Below are 20,358 nucleotides of genomic sequence, written 5' to 3'. Positions count from 1 at the left end.
TGTATTCATTGCTCATATTAATAAAGTTTAACACATTTCTATTTAATGCCATCAAAGATGGACACACCAATCAAACGTGTCATGATGTTAAAGTTGTGCCTGCCTACAATCAGTCAAACCTGCTGCCCGACCAAGAAATATCAGTCAGATTTATTATGGTTAAAAAAGCAAATCCAGGCTGCCTATCTATGAAAGAGATGATTGTGGTGGCCTTTGAGACTGGTTTGTTACAAGCGTTTTCTTCTGACTGATGAAAGGATCATATAAATCATATAAAAGAAACAATTTTTCCATGCGAGAAAGTTTAAGAATGATGGGACTGTTTTTTAACTGAGGTCAGATGATCCAAACTGGAGCAAAACTCTCATCAGTTGCCCAAGGTTTGGGTTTTTTTTACGACTTCCCTCTCAAAGTCATCTTCTCATTTCTGCTTGGACCACTTTTAGCACTGCTGCTGATTTTAGATTTCTCCCTGAAGTCCCCGAATGCCTCTTTGCTCTTTGCCCAAAATGCTGGCCCTTCAACTTGACTTTCATTCTGGTCACACAGATGAAGTCAAAGGGCCATTTTCAGATATTCATTTCTGATGAACACAGTATTGGGTCCATTTACTGTCTGCACGTTTGAGGTCATGACAAAATGTAAGAGGTCAAAATGGGAACTGCACGGAGTGATTTAAAACTAGAGAGCAGTGGTCCAAGGGCAGTGTTGGTCAAGTTACTTGAAAAAAGTAATCAGTAACTAATTACTGATTACTTCCCCCAAAAAGTAATCCCATTACTTTACTGATTACTTATTTTCAAAAGTAATTAATTACTTAGTTACTTAGTTACTTTTTAAAAACATGATTTACAACCTGAATAGGTGATAAAGCGATAGATCTTTCAGCCCAATTCTACTTTTTCTACATAATCCATCATACAAAATGTAATCAAATGGAAAAGTTTCTTTTTAAAACTTGTTTTATTAGTTTTAATCTTTTAACTTTATGCATCAAGCAAAAATTAAATTATCTGCAACATTCTCTGACTGGAAGAAATTAGTTTAACATTTAAACCTATTTTCTGCACATTCCAGCACATAAAATATATATATTTTTTGTGTTTGCACTCAGTCTTTCAAATAGATGCAAGTAAAACACAGCAGAACATAAATAAAGTCAAAGACTAGCGGTCCTGTTGCTCTATTTTCACCTGTAAAGCAGGAGTAGGGTAGGCGGAGGTTTACCCTGGTGCAGGTGTGCCGCAGCGGTCAGTGGAAGAATCCGCGAGTTTCTCTGTGAGTTTCCCATTACGTCGTAGCGCACTCAGTGTTTGCTTGGAAGTTTAAGGGGGGTTTTTTGCTGTAAAAAGAAGTTTTCTTCCCACGCACGATGGACGCTAATGTTTTTGTCACTTTTTATGGAATCAAACTCAAAGTAAGGTCAGTACTTCCACACTTTAAACGCTGCACGCTCATACTCTCTCCCACAGTCGATATGTGATCCATTGTTGATCTGCACACAGCTGTTGTCACGAACGTCGCACTCGCTTACGTCACTGTCATGAGACGTTCTCGCAAAAAAATCACGGTTTTAGTAACACAGTAACGCAGCGTTCCTATGGGAAAGTAAAGGTAATCTAATTACCGTTTTTGCAATAGTAATTCCTTACTTTACTCGTTACTTGAAAAAAGTAATCGGATTACAGTAACGCGTTACTGCCCATCTCTGTCCAAGGGCGTGCAAGAAGATTAGCATGAAGGGAACATTCAGGGGTCAAACCAGGGGTAGTTTTCGCTGTTCTTAACAGGATGGAATTGCACAGAGATGAATCAAATATTCTATATTCTCTCTCTCTCTACATACATTATATATATATACATATATATATATATATACATACATATATATATATATACACATATTCTTCTTTTCCTCTTTATTTTAATTAAGACAGCCAGCTGAGAATGAGACGCTAATTCCACCTTAAATTTCTGGTTTATTCAGACACACGGTCATGTGATAAAGTACTTCACTTCCTCGCTTTTCATTTTCACTCCACGTCATCAGTTATTTGTTTTGCATGACTGCACATCTCTGAAATTCACTCACACACACCTCTCAACAGTAACGTCTTTCTCTGGTTCCTAACAGCCTGAGTCTTGGCCTGTGTTGCAGGAGGATGAGACGGGCGAGGGCCGCTTCAGTTTCCCCGGTTACGGCATGGGCCCCGCTTGCCTGCAGGCTAAGGACGGCATGGCCATCAAAGGCAACAACAACAATGCCCCGACCTCGGCCGCACCCGAAAAGAGCATCGAGGAGATGAAGAAGCTGTTCATTAGTCGGGCCAAGCGCATCGACACGGTGTCCCGCGTGGCCTTCCCACTCGTCTTCCTCATTTTTAACATTTTCTACTGGATCATTTACAAGATCATCCGCAGCGAGGACATCCACAAGCAGTAGTGGAGAGCTGAGGAGGAGGACGAGGAGGAGAACGGTGCGAAGAGGAGAAGACAGAGAAAAGGAAACAGAGCGCTGACTTCGGTACAAGATCTGTTGCCCCTTTTTCCACCGAGCGTTCTCTCCTCTTCCTCTTCCTTCGCCTTCATTTGGTCGAGGAAAGTCACTTTCTTTGTGGCGGTCGCTCACCATGGCACCACCTGACGCCTACAGACACGATTTCAAATATTTATTATTGCTTTATTTTTCCTTTAATCTCCTCTCCTACCCTGAAACCTGCCCCGTTCCCGTCTCCTTCCAGCTCCTGAATAATCCGGACCGGTGCAATAGCAATGCAGTAAAATGCATGATATATGAATGTGGCAATATATTCAAGAAACGAAAAGTTCAACTTTTGCAGGCATCCCAGCAAAAACTGTGTGGGAGCAGTCGGACTGAACAAGCAAGGCTTGTAAAAGAAATGTTGTGTTTTAGCTTTTTGTGTGACGACAGATATAATGCTATGTGACGGGTGGGTCGTGCGAGAGCAGTGTAATATACTCATATATGTTATCATAACTGGGAAAAAATAGGATGTTTGTTTCCACAGGTGGGCGTCTGGATTTAAAGGATTTTTCACCCAAAAAAAAGAAAAGAAAAGAAGGCGGGCCGATCGGTGCTTCCATTGAACAAAGCGATGCAAAGGTCGCGCTTTCTGTATATCGAGATTTGCTTCAAATGTGTACTGCAAGCACTCCTCAAAGCTCCCCCTTGCTCCCGCTGCCATCAAGCACCGTGAAACTGAACCGACCTGTCAATCACACGACTGGACGACATGGGACAAACTATCTCATTTATCCGTGCTCAGCGTGTTCCTCTGCCTGTCCTTCATTTCTGTTTTTTCGGTTGTTTCTTAATGAATTTCTGTGCCGACTCAACACGTGGCTCCTGCGGCGCTCTGACACGCAGGAAGGAGGTGCGCTCTGATGTCAGCAGCTGATGTCGCCTCGCAGGCTCCTGGGTTTTTGAGATTTCGCTTTGTTTTGGTGAAAGCGGACAGAGAACTACTCGAGCGAGGACGTAGCAACACACAGATACGTTTACATCTCCAGTAGTGCTTCCTTGCTTTGACCCCGCCTTAACGTGACGCCGCCCATCCCGCTCCCCAGCCGAGAGGACATATGTTACCTTAATTAACTGTATTCCCGCCTCATTCGTATGCACCGACTGTAGCTGCAAACCTCATAAAGCTACGCCGCCATCCACATGCAGAGGCTGTGATGAGGGGATTCGTCATTTGAGGCTTCATAAGTGTGACTAATGATTTTATTTGTTTCGTTTTTTTTTCTTGTACTTTGCACCAGGCTTCTCTATGCAATGATCAGTATATGCAAATATGATTTTTCCCACGTCTTGGCACCCTCATCCACATCCCGCTGCAGACAGTGAAAAAAGGTCTTTCATGCTTATTGGTCAGAATGGAGACAAAGGTGTTGCAAACTGCCCAGGCACTTCTGCCCAATGCACACGGATCAGTAGATGGAGAAAAATATATATAAATATATATGTGTGTATGTTTTAAACTAGAAATCTGAAGGAAGGAGGTGGAAGGAGGAGAGTGATGATGTGTGTGCAGTTAGAACTCTGACAGGCTGTGATGTGCAATGTTCTTTTTTTTTGCAAACATTTAATCAGTCTCACACTATCTTTTTCTGCTTCTTACACAAAAACCTGCCTTTGCAGCCAAACCTCAAAGGAGCACGTCGACGATTCTTTGTGAGACACCGGGAGGCCTGGCTCAGCCGCACTGCCCAGTCAGAAACATTTTATTAAATTCCAGCTTGTGCGCTGGTTAAATTAGCCCGATGTAGCTATTATATATTATAGTTTGTGTTTCCTGGTTCTGTCCCAGTCCACAGACATACTGTAAGAGTCTTAGAGAGAGCGGATGAATATTTCCGATTATTCCTCTGATAACCTCTGATCAGTGAGCCACCAGCTGAAAGTCAACCAGCCAGCTAGACCTTCCTCGCTCTGACAATAAAACATGGATTATTTGTTTTGGTCTAAATATCAGACATGGGGAGATTGGCACAAAGTGCATCTCCACTGTTAACTGAAACAAACATTTCGCTGTCCAACTCTGCATTGTGAGAAAAAATATGATTTAAGAGGCTATAATTTCATATTCCTTTTATCCTCAGAGACAGAAATACAAAACAATATTTTCATTTGGATGATTTCTTCCTGCTGTTTAATCCATGAATCCGCAGCAAAGGGATTCCTTAAAACTAATTTGGGTTTTGTGTCTTTTACAGAACATCTGATGTAGATTTTAATTTACATCATTCGCTTTGTCTCAAAGTACACTGCGAGCAATCCGAAGGGCTATGCTCCACCTCTCCCTCTGCTCACATGATCCCAGCCTGTTCTGACTTTAAAATGGAAGTGCCATAAAATCTGCTTCAGTCCAAACTATGCATCTCATTCACCGAATCATTCCCAGAAAAGGAAAACTGCTCAAAGCTGGGACCTCAGAGGTGCTTCGGTTACTTACAGAGGCCGTTTTATTTCCACATGCGCGGCTGTGTTTCCGTGAGCTCCGGTCGAATCCCTGCCTTCACCCTCTCACCCTCCTTATCGTTACACCTTCAGAGATGTGGGCACGGATTCAGATTCAGAGCAGATCAGACGGTTCAAGCAGGGAAAGTAAAAAGGTGGTGTTTTTTCTGAAAACCCACAAATATGCATGTTAAATGAAGACCTCACCCAGGTCTAAAGTCACACTTGTACTTCTCTGCTATTCATGTATGTGGGAGCAACGAAGCAAAACAAGCTCACTGGGCCTTTCAAAGGCTGCTGCGATGCTTCTCACACAGCGTTCTTGGTTTGACCAAAGTTCTCCAGAAATCACCTTAAAGCTAATTCCAGGTAATAAACTCTTTCAGTTACACGGGTTAGTCAAGCAGGTGCAGTACTTAAAAAGTAAACCGTTTAGTGCTGCTGAAAGGAATATTTTATATTTGTGTACAGGGACAAATCAACGCTGTCTTAAATGGAAGTGTTCGACTTTTAGTCCACCTGGCTCAGTCGTGGTGAGGCACACAACAAACTTTAAAATATCTTTTATAATAGAGCTTGAGGTGCAGCTCTTCCCAGCAAATGAACTTATAGATCCGTGCACGCTCGCCAGGAAAATCGTATTTTGTAGACTTGGCAGCTCCTCTGAGCGACACGTATGATGCAAACCGCCTCTGATGGCCTCTGTTTGCAGTGAAGCCTCCTCTGTGGTCACGGCCTGCACCCAGGTGGGAAACCTCAGCCGGCTCAATCTGATTAGGACGGCTCCTTTTATCTTCTGTGCCAAAAACACAAGGACATCAGTCGCCTGTTTTACATACACATGCACATCTTCTCGTGCCATATGGGGGTTGAATATGCAACAAAAAAAGAGGACCTAGAAGCATATCGTGCATCCATTCAACCACCATTTCCCAGCATTTACGGCCCTCCCCTCAGGCGTGGGTCTCGTGCGTGTCATAGTTGTTGTAGAGCTTTTTGTCAGGCCTCATGCCGTCGTATTAATCATTGTTCTCTGTGGGTTTGGGGGGCAGAGGGGGGGATACTGTGGGTTGGTTTTGCATCGCGATGTGATGCAAACTGACAGAAGGATGAGAGAGCGGGATGCATTTTTAGACGTTTATGGATTTTAAAGTAGCATGGTTTGATTTGCCGATGATTAATGATTCACGGGCTTTTGCAGGGTTTGTTTGATTCTCTTGTATTTTATTGTATGTACTATACAACCCGATGACCCCGAGGCAGAAGGAGAAAAAAACAGAGACTCTCGAACTGCTGTGAACTAAAGGAAACATTATTATGACGATTCTTCTTCTTCTTATTTATTTATTTACTTTCTTTGCACAAGTTGGAATGGCCTTAATTTTGCTTTAGTTGCTTCTCTCGTGTATTGGCACAAAGTGCACCTGTTTCGTTTGCCGAACTTACAATTATGCTCATTATGACGCTTATAATCTGAACGTGCACATCAGAGCAGAATGAAAAAAAAAAAAAAGTTCAGCAAATCCTTTTTATTTTTCATTAATCTGAGAATCAATATTTTGCATGAATATAAATAAAATGGCAGATATTTTGGCTTGTATAAAAAAATGTGAAGCAATTTGAAGAGAAAAAAAAAAGAATGTACCGTTTCTGCTGTATCTGTATATATCTAAATATTTACTGAAATATGTCATACTACTAATTCTATTAATGATTAAAGGTTTTCTGAACAAAAATCTCTTTACCTGTTTTTGAACATTGTCGAGGTTGTTGGAGTTGGATCTTCTGCTTTCTGTTACTCGACTCAAGGATCTGTGTAATCGTTCGAGAAAAAGTATTAAAAATTGCAAAGAAATCCCGGCTGCGGGTTGTTTTTATTTTAATAAAGGTCAGACTTCTTTGTTGTGTTTATCGTGCTTTCAGAATTTCTTTGCCCCACCTACTGCTCACGCAAAATTCCTGCAATTAGAGTGCTTCGCGTTAAGCTGCAGACAAGGGAGCAGGTCAACCATGTGTCCTAAAACTTGACGTTAGAAGTCGGAAAAATGCGTGAGTGTGAGGATTTCCTACAAAACTGCAGTTCTTCTGAAGTGTTCCTCTTCTGCAGGGGTCAGTATTGGCGGTAAACCGGTGACGGGGTCGTGGGTGGAGCAGCAAAAGCTGGGTCGTGTGCTCTGACCCAACAGACGAGCTGCTGTAGCTCAGACGGCCGGTGTCAGAACACACATAGCATCAGTGGCCACCAGAGGAACACCTCGCACTAAGGTTCATTATGGGACGGTGGGCCAGGGTCCCTGTATATGTCTGAAAAAGCAGTCGCACCTTTCCATCAAAACCTCTGATCCTGTTGAATCCAGGAATATGGCATGTGGCTATGTCAGGTACATGATGTACTCCAGGTAATGATGTTAGCACCTGGAAAAAAGCAGAGACCTCCAACGGGCTCAGGGAGGGGCTGCGGCCACCTGAGAGCACAGAGGAGAGAGAAAAGAGAGTCTAACTAAGGGAGGATTCGGGGTCACCTGGTCCAGCCCTAACTATATGCTTTAGCAAAAAAGGAAATTAATCTTAAAAGTAGAGATCGTGTCTGTCTCCCGAATCCAAACTGGAAGCTGGTTCCACAGAAGAGGGGCCTGAAAACTGAAGGCTCTGCCTTCCATTCTACTTTTAAGTGCTCTAGGAACAACAAGTAACCTGTGAGAGGTAAGTGCTCTAATGGGGTGATATGGTACTGTAAGGTCATTAAAATAAGATGGGGCCTGATTATTTAAGACCTTGTATGTGAGAAGCATGATTTAAATTCAGGGAGCCGATGAAGAGAAGTCAGTATGGAAGAAATCTGCTCCTTTGAATGAAAAGAGCAGATTTAAATGGCAGGTCCTTTAATTATTTTATTCCCATTAACCTGTCTGCATGGCTCTTACTGTAAAACACAGCATTTACTTAGCAAGAGGAAAGTTGACGTCATCATTTAGACCTTATCTCCTGCTGTACTTTTTCACTGGTGTTTGGAGAAGGACCAAGTTGGATATAATATAAAAGGTGGATATAATGTATTTAATATAAAAGAGGAGGCAGCCAATATGGTCTGGACTGCACAAGTGCACACATATCATCAGTGTAAAGTTACAGATTTGTATAGGAATCCACGCCTGGAAGCAATTTAAATGTCTGCAGCACGACCACAGGAGCTCCACCTGAGCTTTGTTTTTAATCCCTACACGTTTCAGATTTGGGGGGTTGTGTTTTTTTCCCCATCAGGATCTGAGGATAGATCCAGAAAGCTCCAGAGAAAGCTTCTAAGTTAGGTGTACACTATGTTCCCCATTTTCAAACAAACTGGAGCTTTTTCAACAGGTGGTCACAGAAATAACATGACTGGTAAGTTAAACAGCAGCAGAGCCCGCACTTTGACAAGTTCACTGTTTCTTTCCAGACTAGACTCCAGGAGTGGATATTTACCTGACAGAAATCACCTGCATGCAAATCTTTAAAGCCACAGGGCCGTTGGGCTCGTTGCTCATCTGTTAGTCAGCCTGCAGCCTGCACTCAGGTGGGAATTGCACTTTCAGTTTGACCTGGTTCTGAAGTTTATTGCAGCCGTTCCCGTGGGTCAGACACTGAGTTTGGTTTCTTTTGGTTCTTCCTCTCTGTATCCGACACCCCAGCCAGTAGGAAACATTCCCACAGTGATGGCAAACTGGACCTCAGACGGAAGCTCATGTGTTCAGTAATGAAGCTATGTGATCACTCATCTGCCTGGTGCTCTGTTCTTTGCTCCAAACCAACTGCCCTTTTCACTTTAATCTCACTCCTCTGATGTCATTCTTATTCATGCAGCCCACCTCCTCCCCATCTCCACCTCCTCCAGGTCCCTAGAGAACCATCCAAGCCTCCAACAACTGTCTACACTCCTGAGGATGTGGCTCTGCTTTGATGGCTCATCAGAGTCTAATCACACAGCTTAACTGAATTCTGTATCTCAGTGAATCATGTTCAGGCCTTAAAAAGGAGAAACTGTTTAGAAAGTTCTAATGATCGTTATAATGTTTGTGATAAAATGTTTTAATCAAATGTTCAAGGAACATTTTAAGCATCTTTATATTTAAAAAAAAAAAAAAACCTTCCTGTAAACTGTCTTCTTGATCTCCAGTGTGAGTGAAAGCAGGATGTTCCCCCGGCAGCATGCAGAGCTGCATAGACTTGAGGTCAGGCCGAGTATGAAGGACCCCGAGTGTGGCAGACCCACAGCCGAGCGTCTGAAGGTCAACTTTTCACACTGTTATAGAAACTGTGCCTGGGAGGGAGGGAGGGAGGGGCTTGTTCTCAGGATCCCTCAGTCACAGGGACAGATGAAGTCTATACACTCCAGCTTCATGAAGTGTCAGGCGAGCTGGACTAACAGCCCTTATGGGGACCAAATGCCCAAGTTTGAAGGCATCTTTGAGGCTCAGAATGTGGCTTAGTGTCAGGGTTACAGTTAGGTTATGGTTAGGTTTAGGCTGTGTGTGTGTGTGTGTGTGTGTGTGTGTGTGTGTGTGTGTGTGTGTGTGTGTGTGTGTGTGTGTGTGTGTGTGTGCAGTACGAGCTGTTAAATCACAGTGAGTGGATCTGCGTCAACACGACTGTTTTACTAACAGGACCAGAAACTGGGCACAGACATTGTCAGAGATTTACAGTTAACAAACAGTCAGGTGAATAAACAACAATGAGACACTTGTGTAGGTCAACGTGCTGCACGGGTGAAAAGCTCAGAGCAAATCACACCGAACTGAAGTATTCGTTTATTTTTATAGGTTACATCGTCAATATGCAAATATAATCACATTTCCTGTTACGCAGGTCCTGATGTCTGTCTGCATGCAAGCTGTGTGTGTGTGTGTCACAGAGTATGTGTGTTGCAGGTCAATTTCTAAGAATAATATAATGCAAGTCAACTTCTGCGGATATGTATTTCTGTGCTGGTCTCTTGTCAGTGTCACAGGGTCAGCTTCCTGTTTCTACAGAAAACTGTCTGGTGAAATATGTATAACATAACTTTTGAAGCATAAGCAAATAAAACATTAAAAACTCCCTGACAGACATGCTTGTATATTCAGAGTCTGTTTTCTGTTAAAGCTGCTCATAGGGGGCTACCTGATTAATTCAATTCAACTTTATTTATACAGCACCAAATCACAACAACAGTTGCCTCAAGGTGCTTTATATTGTAAGGTAGACCCTACAATAATACATACAGACAAAAACCCAACACTCATATGACACCCTATGAGCAAGCACTTTGGCGACAGTGGGAAGGAAAAACTCCCTTTTAACAGGAAGAAACCTCCAGCAGAACCAGGCTCAGGGAGGGGCGGGGCCATCTGCCGTGACCAGAATCACTGTGGGTTCTTTACCTTTAAATATAAAGCATCTTGAGGTTACTGTTGCTGTGAATTGATGCTAAATAAATGAAATAAATTGAATTAAACTGAAGTTTCATGCTCAGTTGGATTTAAGTCAACTGATTTCAGCCCCCTTGTTTTGGCTTGGAGAAACGCTCTTGTTTCTCTTGTCCTGCTGCAGATTTAAATTCAGGGAGCCAATGACAGTCCGCGCATGAATAAAGCCCACCTGAGGAATCCCAAACACTGGGATGGCCTGACTGATGGGGACTGTGTATGAGAGTGACTGACTTTAAAGTGAGGACTGTGTGTTTTAATTGTGTCTGCTCAGTGTGTTTGAGTGAAACCTCCACACTGTGAGCAGAGGGCTCCCTCAAAGACAAACGTGTCTTTGTCCCAAACATCATGGAGGGACTGCACACACACACACACACTGACCCAACGCGATCCAAACCAGCTGAACTCAAGGTCTGTAATGATACCACACTGTAATATATGAACTTAATCTGGTATCAGTAATGGCACCATTATTCCTTTAAAGCTCATGCAGGGTCATTAAAGACGTGTTGGTCACATTAATACTAAAACAAAGTTGTCAGAGTTTCATGAATGTGCAGCTCTGGCACATCAGGCTGTCTGATACACCACACTGGGTTTTAATGACTCGGAATCAGTGGTGGTGGTGATGATGATGATTGCAATTTTTGTGCCAAGGGATGCAAACCTTTGTAAATAACCACTCATTAATGGTCTCATTTATCTGGCCAGTCACTGATCCGCCAGCTCTACTGAGTAAAATCGAAATATGTGCTCTTGTTGATTGGTGCTTGGAAAGATTCTTTCAACAGACAGGTTTTGGACACGCTCAGATTTCCTGTTTTCTTACATGATGCGTGTCATGTATCATTTAGATAAAAGGTGAATCTGCTCAACTCCTAAAAGCAGCACAGCTTCACTCTGACCGCCTCAAATTAAAGACTGGCTTCCACAGAGAAGTCAGAGATCAGTGTCAGCAGCGGGACGGCAACTCCACAGCTGCTCAGCTCTGGATCTCAGAGCGAGGAGGGCGTGAAGTGGAAGTTTTGATAAGCGGCAAGAGGGCACGTCTCTGATGTATAATGCACGTCAGCTGGAGGGCGGCTGCAGAAACAAACGAGCAGGTGTGAAGGTGACAGAGGTCTGACAGGAGGCAGAGAGGAGCACACTGACAGGAAGCTGTCTCCTGGTGGTTTTGTTTACCAACTTAAAGGTGATTTATTCAAACTGAGCCGAGTTTGGGCTCCATTAGTGTCACCTGATGAATATTGGACATTGGACATGCTTTCTGGTACCACCTTAAAAACACTGCACCCCTCTGGTTATTAAAGTGTCAGGTAGAGGAGCTGGCAGGTAATAAAGTACCTGCTCTAAATTTTAATCTTCTAGGTTTGTTCTTTGAACAGATCCCAGTGAATGAAATCAACGTTTCATTTTTAATACGTTTTCTTTGTGGAGTTTTGTAGACGATCAATTTCTAAAATGACAGACATGTAAAAAAATAAAAAATAAAATAATAATCACAGTTTAATCCTACACGACAGCAGAGGAGAGCTGGAGATTGTCTCTATAATCGCTTCCCCCATAAACATGGATGAATAAATGAATCTGTTTGTGCTTTTTTATTGTTTTTCTGGTCTATTTGTCCTCTGTAGGTTTTATGTGGAATTTCTTGAGGACAAAGACACCAAATTTATTTAATAGGTCAGCATCGCTCCCTCGCATCATGTAGATCAGGGGTGTCAAACATAAGGTCCAGGGGCTAGAATCAGCCTGGCAAAGATTCATCTAGCCCACTGCATTTCCAGGAATACTGCTGGGAGTCAGCCAGCCTTCATCTGGATTCAAGTGGTCCTAAAATCTGAAACATTTTCTGGTCCAAAGCATCTTCTTATCATCTTCGATGCCCTGTACCAACACAGAGCAGAGCAGCTATCTGAACGCTACCCCAACAGAGGTCGATTATCTTGTTAATAATTTCACCTCCTCACTACGTACGACTCTGGATACTGTAGCTCCTGTGAAAACTAAGATCTCAAATCAGAAGTACCTGACTCCGTGGTATAATTCTCAAACACGTATCTTAAAGCAGATGACTCGTAAGCTGGAGAGGAAATGGCGTGTCACAAATTTAGAGGATCATCATTTAGCCTGGAGAAATAGTTTGTTGCTTTATAAGAAAGTCCTCCGCAAAGCCAGAACATCTTACTATTCATCACAGATTGAAGAAAATAAGAACAACCCCAGGTTTCTCTTCAGCACTGTAGCCAGGCTGACAAAAAGTCAGAGCTCTACATGCAAGAAAGAGGAGGAGAAAAAAAGAACTCCTCCCAGACTGAGCTCCTAGGGGAGAGCAGTTTGAGAATAGAAAAAAAACAAACATTTCTTACGTCTGTTATTCACATCTTTATTACAAACAACCATCCCTTTAACGTTAACTAGTAATGACTTCATGAACTTCTTCACAAATAAAATTTTTATCATTAGAGAAAAAATTACCAATAATCATCCCACAGATGTAATATTATCTACAGCTACTCTTAGTACCATTGATGTTAAGTTAGACTCTTTTTCTCCAATTGATCTTTCTGAGTTAACTTCAATAATTACTTCCTCCAAACCATCAACATGTCTTTTAGACCCCATTCCTACAAAACTGCTCAAAGAAGTCCTGCCATTAATTAATTCTTCGATCTTAAATATGATCAACCTATCTCTAATAATCGGCTATGTACCACAGGCCTTCAAGTTGGCTGTAGTTAAACCCAGGGGCGGAGCGTGGGGGTGGCTTACTGGGCTTAAGCCCGGGTTGTTTTGTCAGAAGCCCGGGGTCTTTTGGAGTGTAATTTTTTCATAGTTAGATGCCTGGCTGACAACTGTATAAAACAAAAAGTACACACAATATTCGAAGCACATAGTGCACACTGTGGGAATTTACGACTGTGCGTGAATCCCCCCTGATATTGGTATGATCCGAGCTCAGGCACTAAGCGACTGAGAGAGGGGGTGGGGCAGCTGCTGCCAGCAGTGAGTGCGCTGTTGGAGAAACGGAGCCAGCCATACTAAGGAGAGCTTAAGTTTGACCAGGTACCAAAGCAAATCATTCCTACTGTACAAATAATGTAAATATGACGGTGTATCATGAAAGATTGATATCAAACTGATCACTTGACCAATATTACGTTACTCGCTCTTCAAGTGAATCAACAAATGGCGAAATGAAAAGCCGAACAAATGCTATTTTTTTAAGAGAGTCTTAGCTTACGTGTGTTTATTTCATATTTTCAGTTCTTACCCTCCCCGACTAAATCGGTTTCAGTTATGTACTGAAATATAAGAATGGACATTAGAGGGTTCTTTCAAAGAAAAAACTCAGGTAAATGTTATTTTATATATTATGCTTTGTATGTTGTTCAGTATATTTCTATGCAAAACAAGAGGGGTTTCAGTACACAGCAGGATATTCACATTTGTAACCAGATATTTACATACACTTTAGGGAGAAAACATAAAATATTTTTACTGTACAACATCAATTTAGAGTAAACTTTTGTTTTAGATAAATATTGAAATATATTTTGAATTAGTTAAATGTCAGAATAAAGAGAGAGAGAGATCTATTTTTATCACTTTCATCAAATTTAGGAGTACATATACACTAAGTTTATTGTTAATTAATAAGAAAACTCCAGACGATTCCATTCTGAGCTGAAGAAGCTTCTGATAGGTTAGTAGAGTCCATGTGAGTAAAGTGGTGGCACAGCTGTGGATGCATATAAGGCAAAACACAGAGCCTGTTTCTTTGAAATGGGAAAACCAAGCGATATCAACCAAAACACCAGAAAAAGAACTGTGGACCTCCATAAGTGTGGCTCAATTTTGAATACAATTTGGTGCCATTTACAATTAAGAAATACAGATAGTTTCTCTCTTTACTCTTAAAGTTAACAAATGTGTTTTTTATATTTATCAATCAAAAAAAATAAACATTTAGTCTGATTTGATGTTGCAATTAAAAAAGTGTTTGTGTTTTGATCTGAAGAGTTTGTAAATATCTGGTTTCACCTGTATATTTGATGATTGTCAGCACAAAGAGAGAGAGAGAGGAAGAGGGGAACAGAGAGGGAGAGAGAGGAACAGAGAGGGAGATGGAGAATGAGGACAGAACAGAGATGGAACAAGAGCAGGTGAGACACACATGTTAGTCAAATGGTCGTTTGCCAAAAGTACCACCGTATCATAGGTACTCATGTATCTCGTACCTAGTGTTTCTTTTTAGGTTTGTTATTTTTCAAATTCTATATTTATTAAGTTTTGCAGGCTTGTTTGCACAACAAGGCTAAATAATTATATAAACTTTTCTCAATCTAAATAGTGTACTTTGGTAGAATTAAACAAGTGTAGTGCAGGTCTATGATGATTTTTAGTGCTACTATCATCTAGTTCTGATTGTGGTTCTGTCTTGGTTAAATCCCAAGTACTCCTGATTTTGAACTCTTGTAGTCCTGTTTTAATTCTGGATCAGTTCTGGGTCTGGTTGAATTGGGGTTTAGTCCTCGTGTCTTGATACAGCCCTGACCTTGTTCTGCCTTGCTGCTTAATTAAAAAACTAGTTTAAGGTGTCCTGCACATGTGATATATATTTTTCCCTATAAGAAGACATTCTTTTTGAACAAAACTCAAAACAGAGCCTATTAATCTTTCACTCATTTCTAACCCCCCCCCCCCCCCCCAAAAAAAAAAAAAAAAAAAAATCCCACATGCATACTACCCTTTTGGGCTAAGCCCCGGGTGTTTCAAATGTCTGGCTCCGCCTCTGGTTAAACCTTTACTCAAAAAGCCATCTCTAGACCCAGCAGTCTTAGCTAATTATAGGCCAATCTCCAACCTTCCTTTCATATCAAAAATCCTTGAAAGAGCAGTTGTCAAACAGCTAACAGATCATCTGCAGAGGAATGGTTTATTTGAAGAGTTTCAGTCAGGTTTCAGAGCTCATCACAGCACAGAAACAGCTTTAGTGAAGGTTACAAATGATCTTCTTATTGCCTCTGACAGTGGACTCATCTCTGTGCTTGTCCTGCTAGACCTTAGTGCAGCATTCGATACTGTCGACCATAATATCCTATTAGAGCGATTAGAACATGCTGTAGGTATTACAGGTACTGCACTGCAGTGGTTTGTATCATATCTATCTAATAGACTCCAGTTTGTGCATGTAAATGGAGAGTCCTCTTCACACACTAAGGTTAATTATGGAGTTCCACAGGGTTCAGTGCTAGGACCGATTCTGTTTACACTATACATGCTTCCCCCAGGCAGCATCATTAGAAGACATAGCGTACATTTTCACTGCTATGTAGATGACACCCAGCTCTATCTATCTATGAAGCCAGATAACACACACCAATTAGTTAAACTGCAGGAATGTCTTAAAGACATAAAGACCTGGATGGCCGCTAACTTTCTGCTTCTTAATTCAGATAAAACTGAGGTTATTGTACTCGGCCCTGAAAATCTTAGAAATATGGTATCTAACCAGATTCTTACTCTGGATGGCATTACCTTGGCCTCCAGTAACACTGTGAGGAACCTTGGAGTCATTTTTGACCAGGACATGTCCTTCAACGCACATATTAAACAAATATGTAAGACTGCTTTCCTCCATTTGCGCAACATCTCTAAAGTTAGAAATATCCTGTCTCAGAGTGACGCTGGAAAACTAGTTTATGCATTTATTACTTCCAGGCTGGACTACTGTAATTCATTATTATCAGGATGTCCAAAAAACTCACTGAAAAGCCTTCAGCTAATCCAAAATGCTGCAGCAAGAGTACTGACAGGGACTAGAAAGAGAGAGCATATTTCTCCTGTTTTGGCTTCCCTTCATTGGCTTCCTGTTAAATCCAGAATTCAATTCAAAATCCTGCTCCTCACATACAAGGTCTTAAATAATCAGGCCCCATCTTATCTTAATGACCTTGTAGTACCATATCACCCTATTAGAGCACTTCGCTCTCGCTCTGCAGGCCTACTTGTTGTTCCTAGAGTATTTAAAAGTAGAATGGGAGGGAGAGCCTTCAGTTTTCAGGCCCCTCTTCTGTGGAACCAGCTTCCAGTTTGGATTCGGGTGACAGACACTATCTCTACTTTTAAGATTAGGCTTAAAACTTTCCTCTTTGCTAAAGCATATAGTTGGGCCTTAGTTGTGCTGCAATAGACGTAGGCTGCCAGGGGATTCCCATGATGCATTGAGTTTTTCCTTTCCAGTCACCTTTCTCACTCACTATGAGAGAGATAATCCCATACAGCTTATGACAAAATTTAATCCGAAGTGATTGATGGCCCTAATCATGACCTTTTGACCTCCCCCCTCCCCCCCGGAAGTGTGTAATGAGCGTGACGAATTGCATCCGGAGAAGGGGGGGTGAACCCCGGAAGCGCGCCATCTGTTGCTAAGCATGTCGAATTGCATCCTGAGAAGGGAGGGGGAAACCTCCGGAAGCGCGCCATCTGTTGGAGGAGAATAAAAAAGCAGAGAGGTGGAGTCCGTCACAATTTCTAAGGCACAGACGCAAGATGGATTTCCTTCTGCAGCCCAGCAGCGTTCCTGTGTCCGATGAGATCTGCTCTCCCAAAGAAGAAGGCTTTGAATATGACATATTCAAATACAGCATATTTACTATGGAAGGCCTCGATCCGGACCTTATGACCCTACCGGAAATACTCCGGAAGTGTCTAGTCATTTTCAGACCTGATGCGTCATGTTCCCTAAGCACAGCGGTGATGCAGCAGCTGATTCTGTGCTGTATAGAGAGACAGAGCGGCAGCTAGTTTTCCGCAAACTCATAGTCTGAATTCTGTTTCAATATTATGACAATTTTCTCTGTTTTTTTACAATAGCGGGTGTAATTTTACTTTCTTAAGCTGCACCGGCGTTTGTAATGGAAATAAAGACTGACTTCCTGTAGAGATTTCAATAGTATTTTATTTTCCTATAATACAGACGCTGTAAAAAACCTTTAAGATACACCATAGCTTGTGATGAAAAGAAGAACTTTCTATCCGCTTGTAACCTACAGGCTGCCTACCCTATATGTGTAAAAAATGAATAAATATCCCTTAGTGAATACTACTTTTCCTTTTGAGAGACTGAAAAACAAACCATAATTGCCATGACAGGCGATCTTGTTTCACACACACACACACACACACACACACACACACACACACACCGCGGTCAAAGAGGAGTGAGATGACTTCCTGTAGAGAACCGTTTCTTTCAATAGTAATTTTATTTTCCTATATTACAGACGCAGTAAAAAACCTTTAAGATACACCATAGCTTATGATGAAAAGAAGAACTTTCTATCCACTTGTAACCTACAGGCTGCCTACCCCGTATGTGTAAAAAATTGAATGAATATCCCTTAGTGAATACTACTTTTCCTTTTGAGAGTCCTTTTTACAAGAGACTGAAAAAACAAACCATAATTGCCGTGACAGGCGATCTTGTTTCACGCACACACGCACACACCGCGGGTCAAGGAGGAATGAGACAGCGGAAGAGTTTTTTTCTTCATTACTTTTACAATGGGTTTTCTCAATAGACAGAAAATGATGATGCTGAGGAGTCAACAGCCGATATTATCATTGCTTGTAACCCGGTAAATAATTTCGTACATCTCCCAATAAAATAAGTCTTAGTGGAAAAAAGCTCATATTCGAATAAGTTTATTAAAGCACCCCCCTCTGTGGGAAAGAGTTTTTTTTCTCAGAGTCAAGTTTAAACCATGAGGAGAGTTTTGTCAACAGGAGACGGGTTTTGTCCATTTGGTAAAACAAATATCCGCCTCAAAGTCGTATTTTACCGTTGCAGAATGTGGAAAACAGACGGCGTTCGCAAGAAGGCAATCAAAAAAAAAAAAAAAAAAAAAGGAAATTGGATACCTCCAACTCTCCCGACTGCACACACACACACACACACACACACACACACACACACACACACACACACACACGCTTGCATAGATAAACTCTGAATATAGTAGTGGGACTTCAGCTGTTTATGTAACTTACTATCTTAAGACTTTTGTGTCTACAATAATTAGTTTCCTTGGAACCAGATCCCTACCTGTTAATAATTCTCCACTGTACCCATGGTTCAGAAAATTACAGTCAGCCTGCCAGGGACACGTCACTCAGAGATAGCTGTCAATGTGGGATTTTTTTCTCCCCTTTTGTTCAGTTAAAGCTGCCTTTCATTCTTCAACACAGCTTAAACTCTAATAGGTAAGCTTTCTTGTAATTTCTTAGTTCTGCAGGCTTCTTGAAAGACATCCGAGACTCTTCTTTGGATGCTGGCTGCCTTTTGTTTTGTTTTCTGTCAAGATGATCCCACACCGCTTCGATTATCTTGAGGTTCGAACCCTGGAGAGATCAATCCATGACTGATGCGTTGTTTCATCCAGGCATACTTTGACTACATTGGCAGTATGTTTGCGATCATTGTCGTACTGAAAAATGAAGTTGCTGCCAATCAGACACTACGTGGTAATACATGGTCGATCAAAATCTGGTGGAACTTTTCTACATTCATAATTTGATTAATTTGGATAAGAGCTCCAATAACACTGGCTGAAATCCAGCCTCAAAGCACGGTAGAGTATCCACGCTGTGTTAAAGACGGCTATAGACATTCACTGTTGTATCTCTCTTCGGACCTCTTCCGTGCATATTTCAAATTTGGATTCATTACTCCATAAGCCATATTACAGCTGATTTCTTTTTCCAGTCAATTTCTTGTGTAATTTGGCACACCTCAGCCTTATTTTTCTCTGTTCTCCTTCCTTAAGAATGGCTTATTAACAGTCACCCTTCCAACTCAGATAACTTTTGATGAGGTTTCATGAAATGTTTACAGCACTTGAGTTACTCGCCACGGCCATCCTAAATGCTAAGAACACTAAACTTTAATTCTAAATTACGTAATTAACGTTAACCAGAAAAAACAAGCCAAAGTCGAAATGTTGCTGAGCTGACCTGTGGTATGCTATGTCTTCTAAAGCACGTATAATGTAAACAGAACTGGTCTTTGCACAGAAGCCTGTGGAGCTTCATAATTAACCTCAGTGTGTGAAGAGGACTCTCCATTTAATAATAGCTGTAATAAAATGTTATGGCCGACGGTGTTAAACGCTGCACTTGGGTCTAGCAGGGAAGATTTCAACTTTTCAATACGAATGAAGGCTGAAAACTGATTAGATTAATGTCTGATGATCTTTTCTGTGCTTCTTCAAGTTTGTAACACCAAACATATTAAAGGATGATGTAAGGCTCACAGGAAGAGTTTAATTAGACACACATTTACTATTTTTCTTTATACTCTTTCTTTCTTGACATGTTTAATATGCTTACTATCAGAGGAGAAAATAACCCTTGTGTAGTTTAAAAACTTTTTATTTAATCAAACTGTAATGTTGTTGAACTCTGACGGACGTGTCTTTTAATCTTGTCAACAAATCCTTAATCATCTAAATCTGCCATTTATCATCTAGTAAAATGTTCCCTCTGCTTCTGTTGCACATCTCCCCGGACACTCTCTGCTTCACCTGTCCTGTGCAGCTGGTTCAACCCCTGCCTGCCTCCTTAAACTGGGGTGTTTAAATCTCTTTACCTCTGTTGTGAACTTCACACAAAGTTTGTGGTAACAAAATCAAACTGACGAGGATCTCGTTTGAAAAACACACACACACTCACGAGACAAAATAAAAACAGACTGCTCAAAGCAAAAGCAGAGCCCTCACAGCTGGTAGTACAAACACAGTGACAGCATGCGTATTAGATACCCTCAGTGCCAAAAGCATAAATATGAAAAAATGTGATCACCAAGAATATCCTAACAACGGCATTGAGGTGGGTGTTACAGTAAAAAAAAAAAAAAAAAAAAAAGCAGCCAAA

At 41.4% G+C, this 20,358-nt stretch overlaps 1 protein-coding gene and 1 long non-coding RNA gene across 4 annotated transcripts in view; both read left to right on the top strand.

Annotated features, from left to right (window-relative positions):
* glra1 (glycine receptor, alpha 1) overlaps positions 1-6,823 on the top strand; it is a 118,242-nt gene extending 111,419 nt beyond the window's left edge. For 2 of the 3 annotated variants that reach the window (XM_082551544.1, XM_082551545.1), the window contains one exon: positions 2,159-6,823. In XM_082551544.1, the coding sequence (XP_082407670.1) occupies positions 2,159-2,443 (285 nt within the window). In that variant the 3' untranslated portion in view covers positions 2,444-6,823. Of the gene's footprint in view, positions 1-2,134 lie in introns of all 3 variants that reach the window. The other variant, XM_082551543.1, reaches the window with a different exon arrangement.
* A 6,347-nt stretch (positions 6,824-13,170) lies between these two features.
* Positions 13,171-15,153, top strand: LOC309689052. The gene is made up of 3 exons (XR_014271237.1): positions 13,171-13,488; positions 13,690-13,777; positions 14,489-15,153. It is a non-coding gene; the product is annotated as an uncharacterized lncRNA (long non-coding RNA).
* Positions 15,154-20,358: the final 5,205 nt, after the last annotated feature.

This window comes from Aulonocara stuartgranti, assembly GCF_965226115.1.
Source record: "Aulonocara stuartgranti genome assembly, chromosome: 2".
Classification (NCBI taxonomy): domain Eukaryota; kingdom Metazoa; phylum Chordata; class Actinopteri; order Cichliformes; family Cichlidae; genus Aulonocara; species Aulonocara stuartgranti.
The sequence above is the reverse complement of the archived record's forward strand: the minus strand, read 5'-3'. Positions and strand labels throughout refer to the sequence as shown.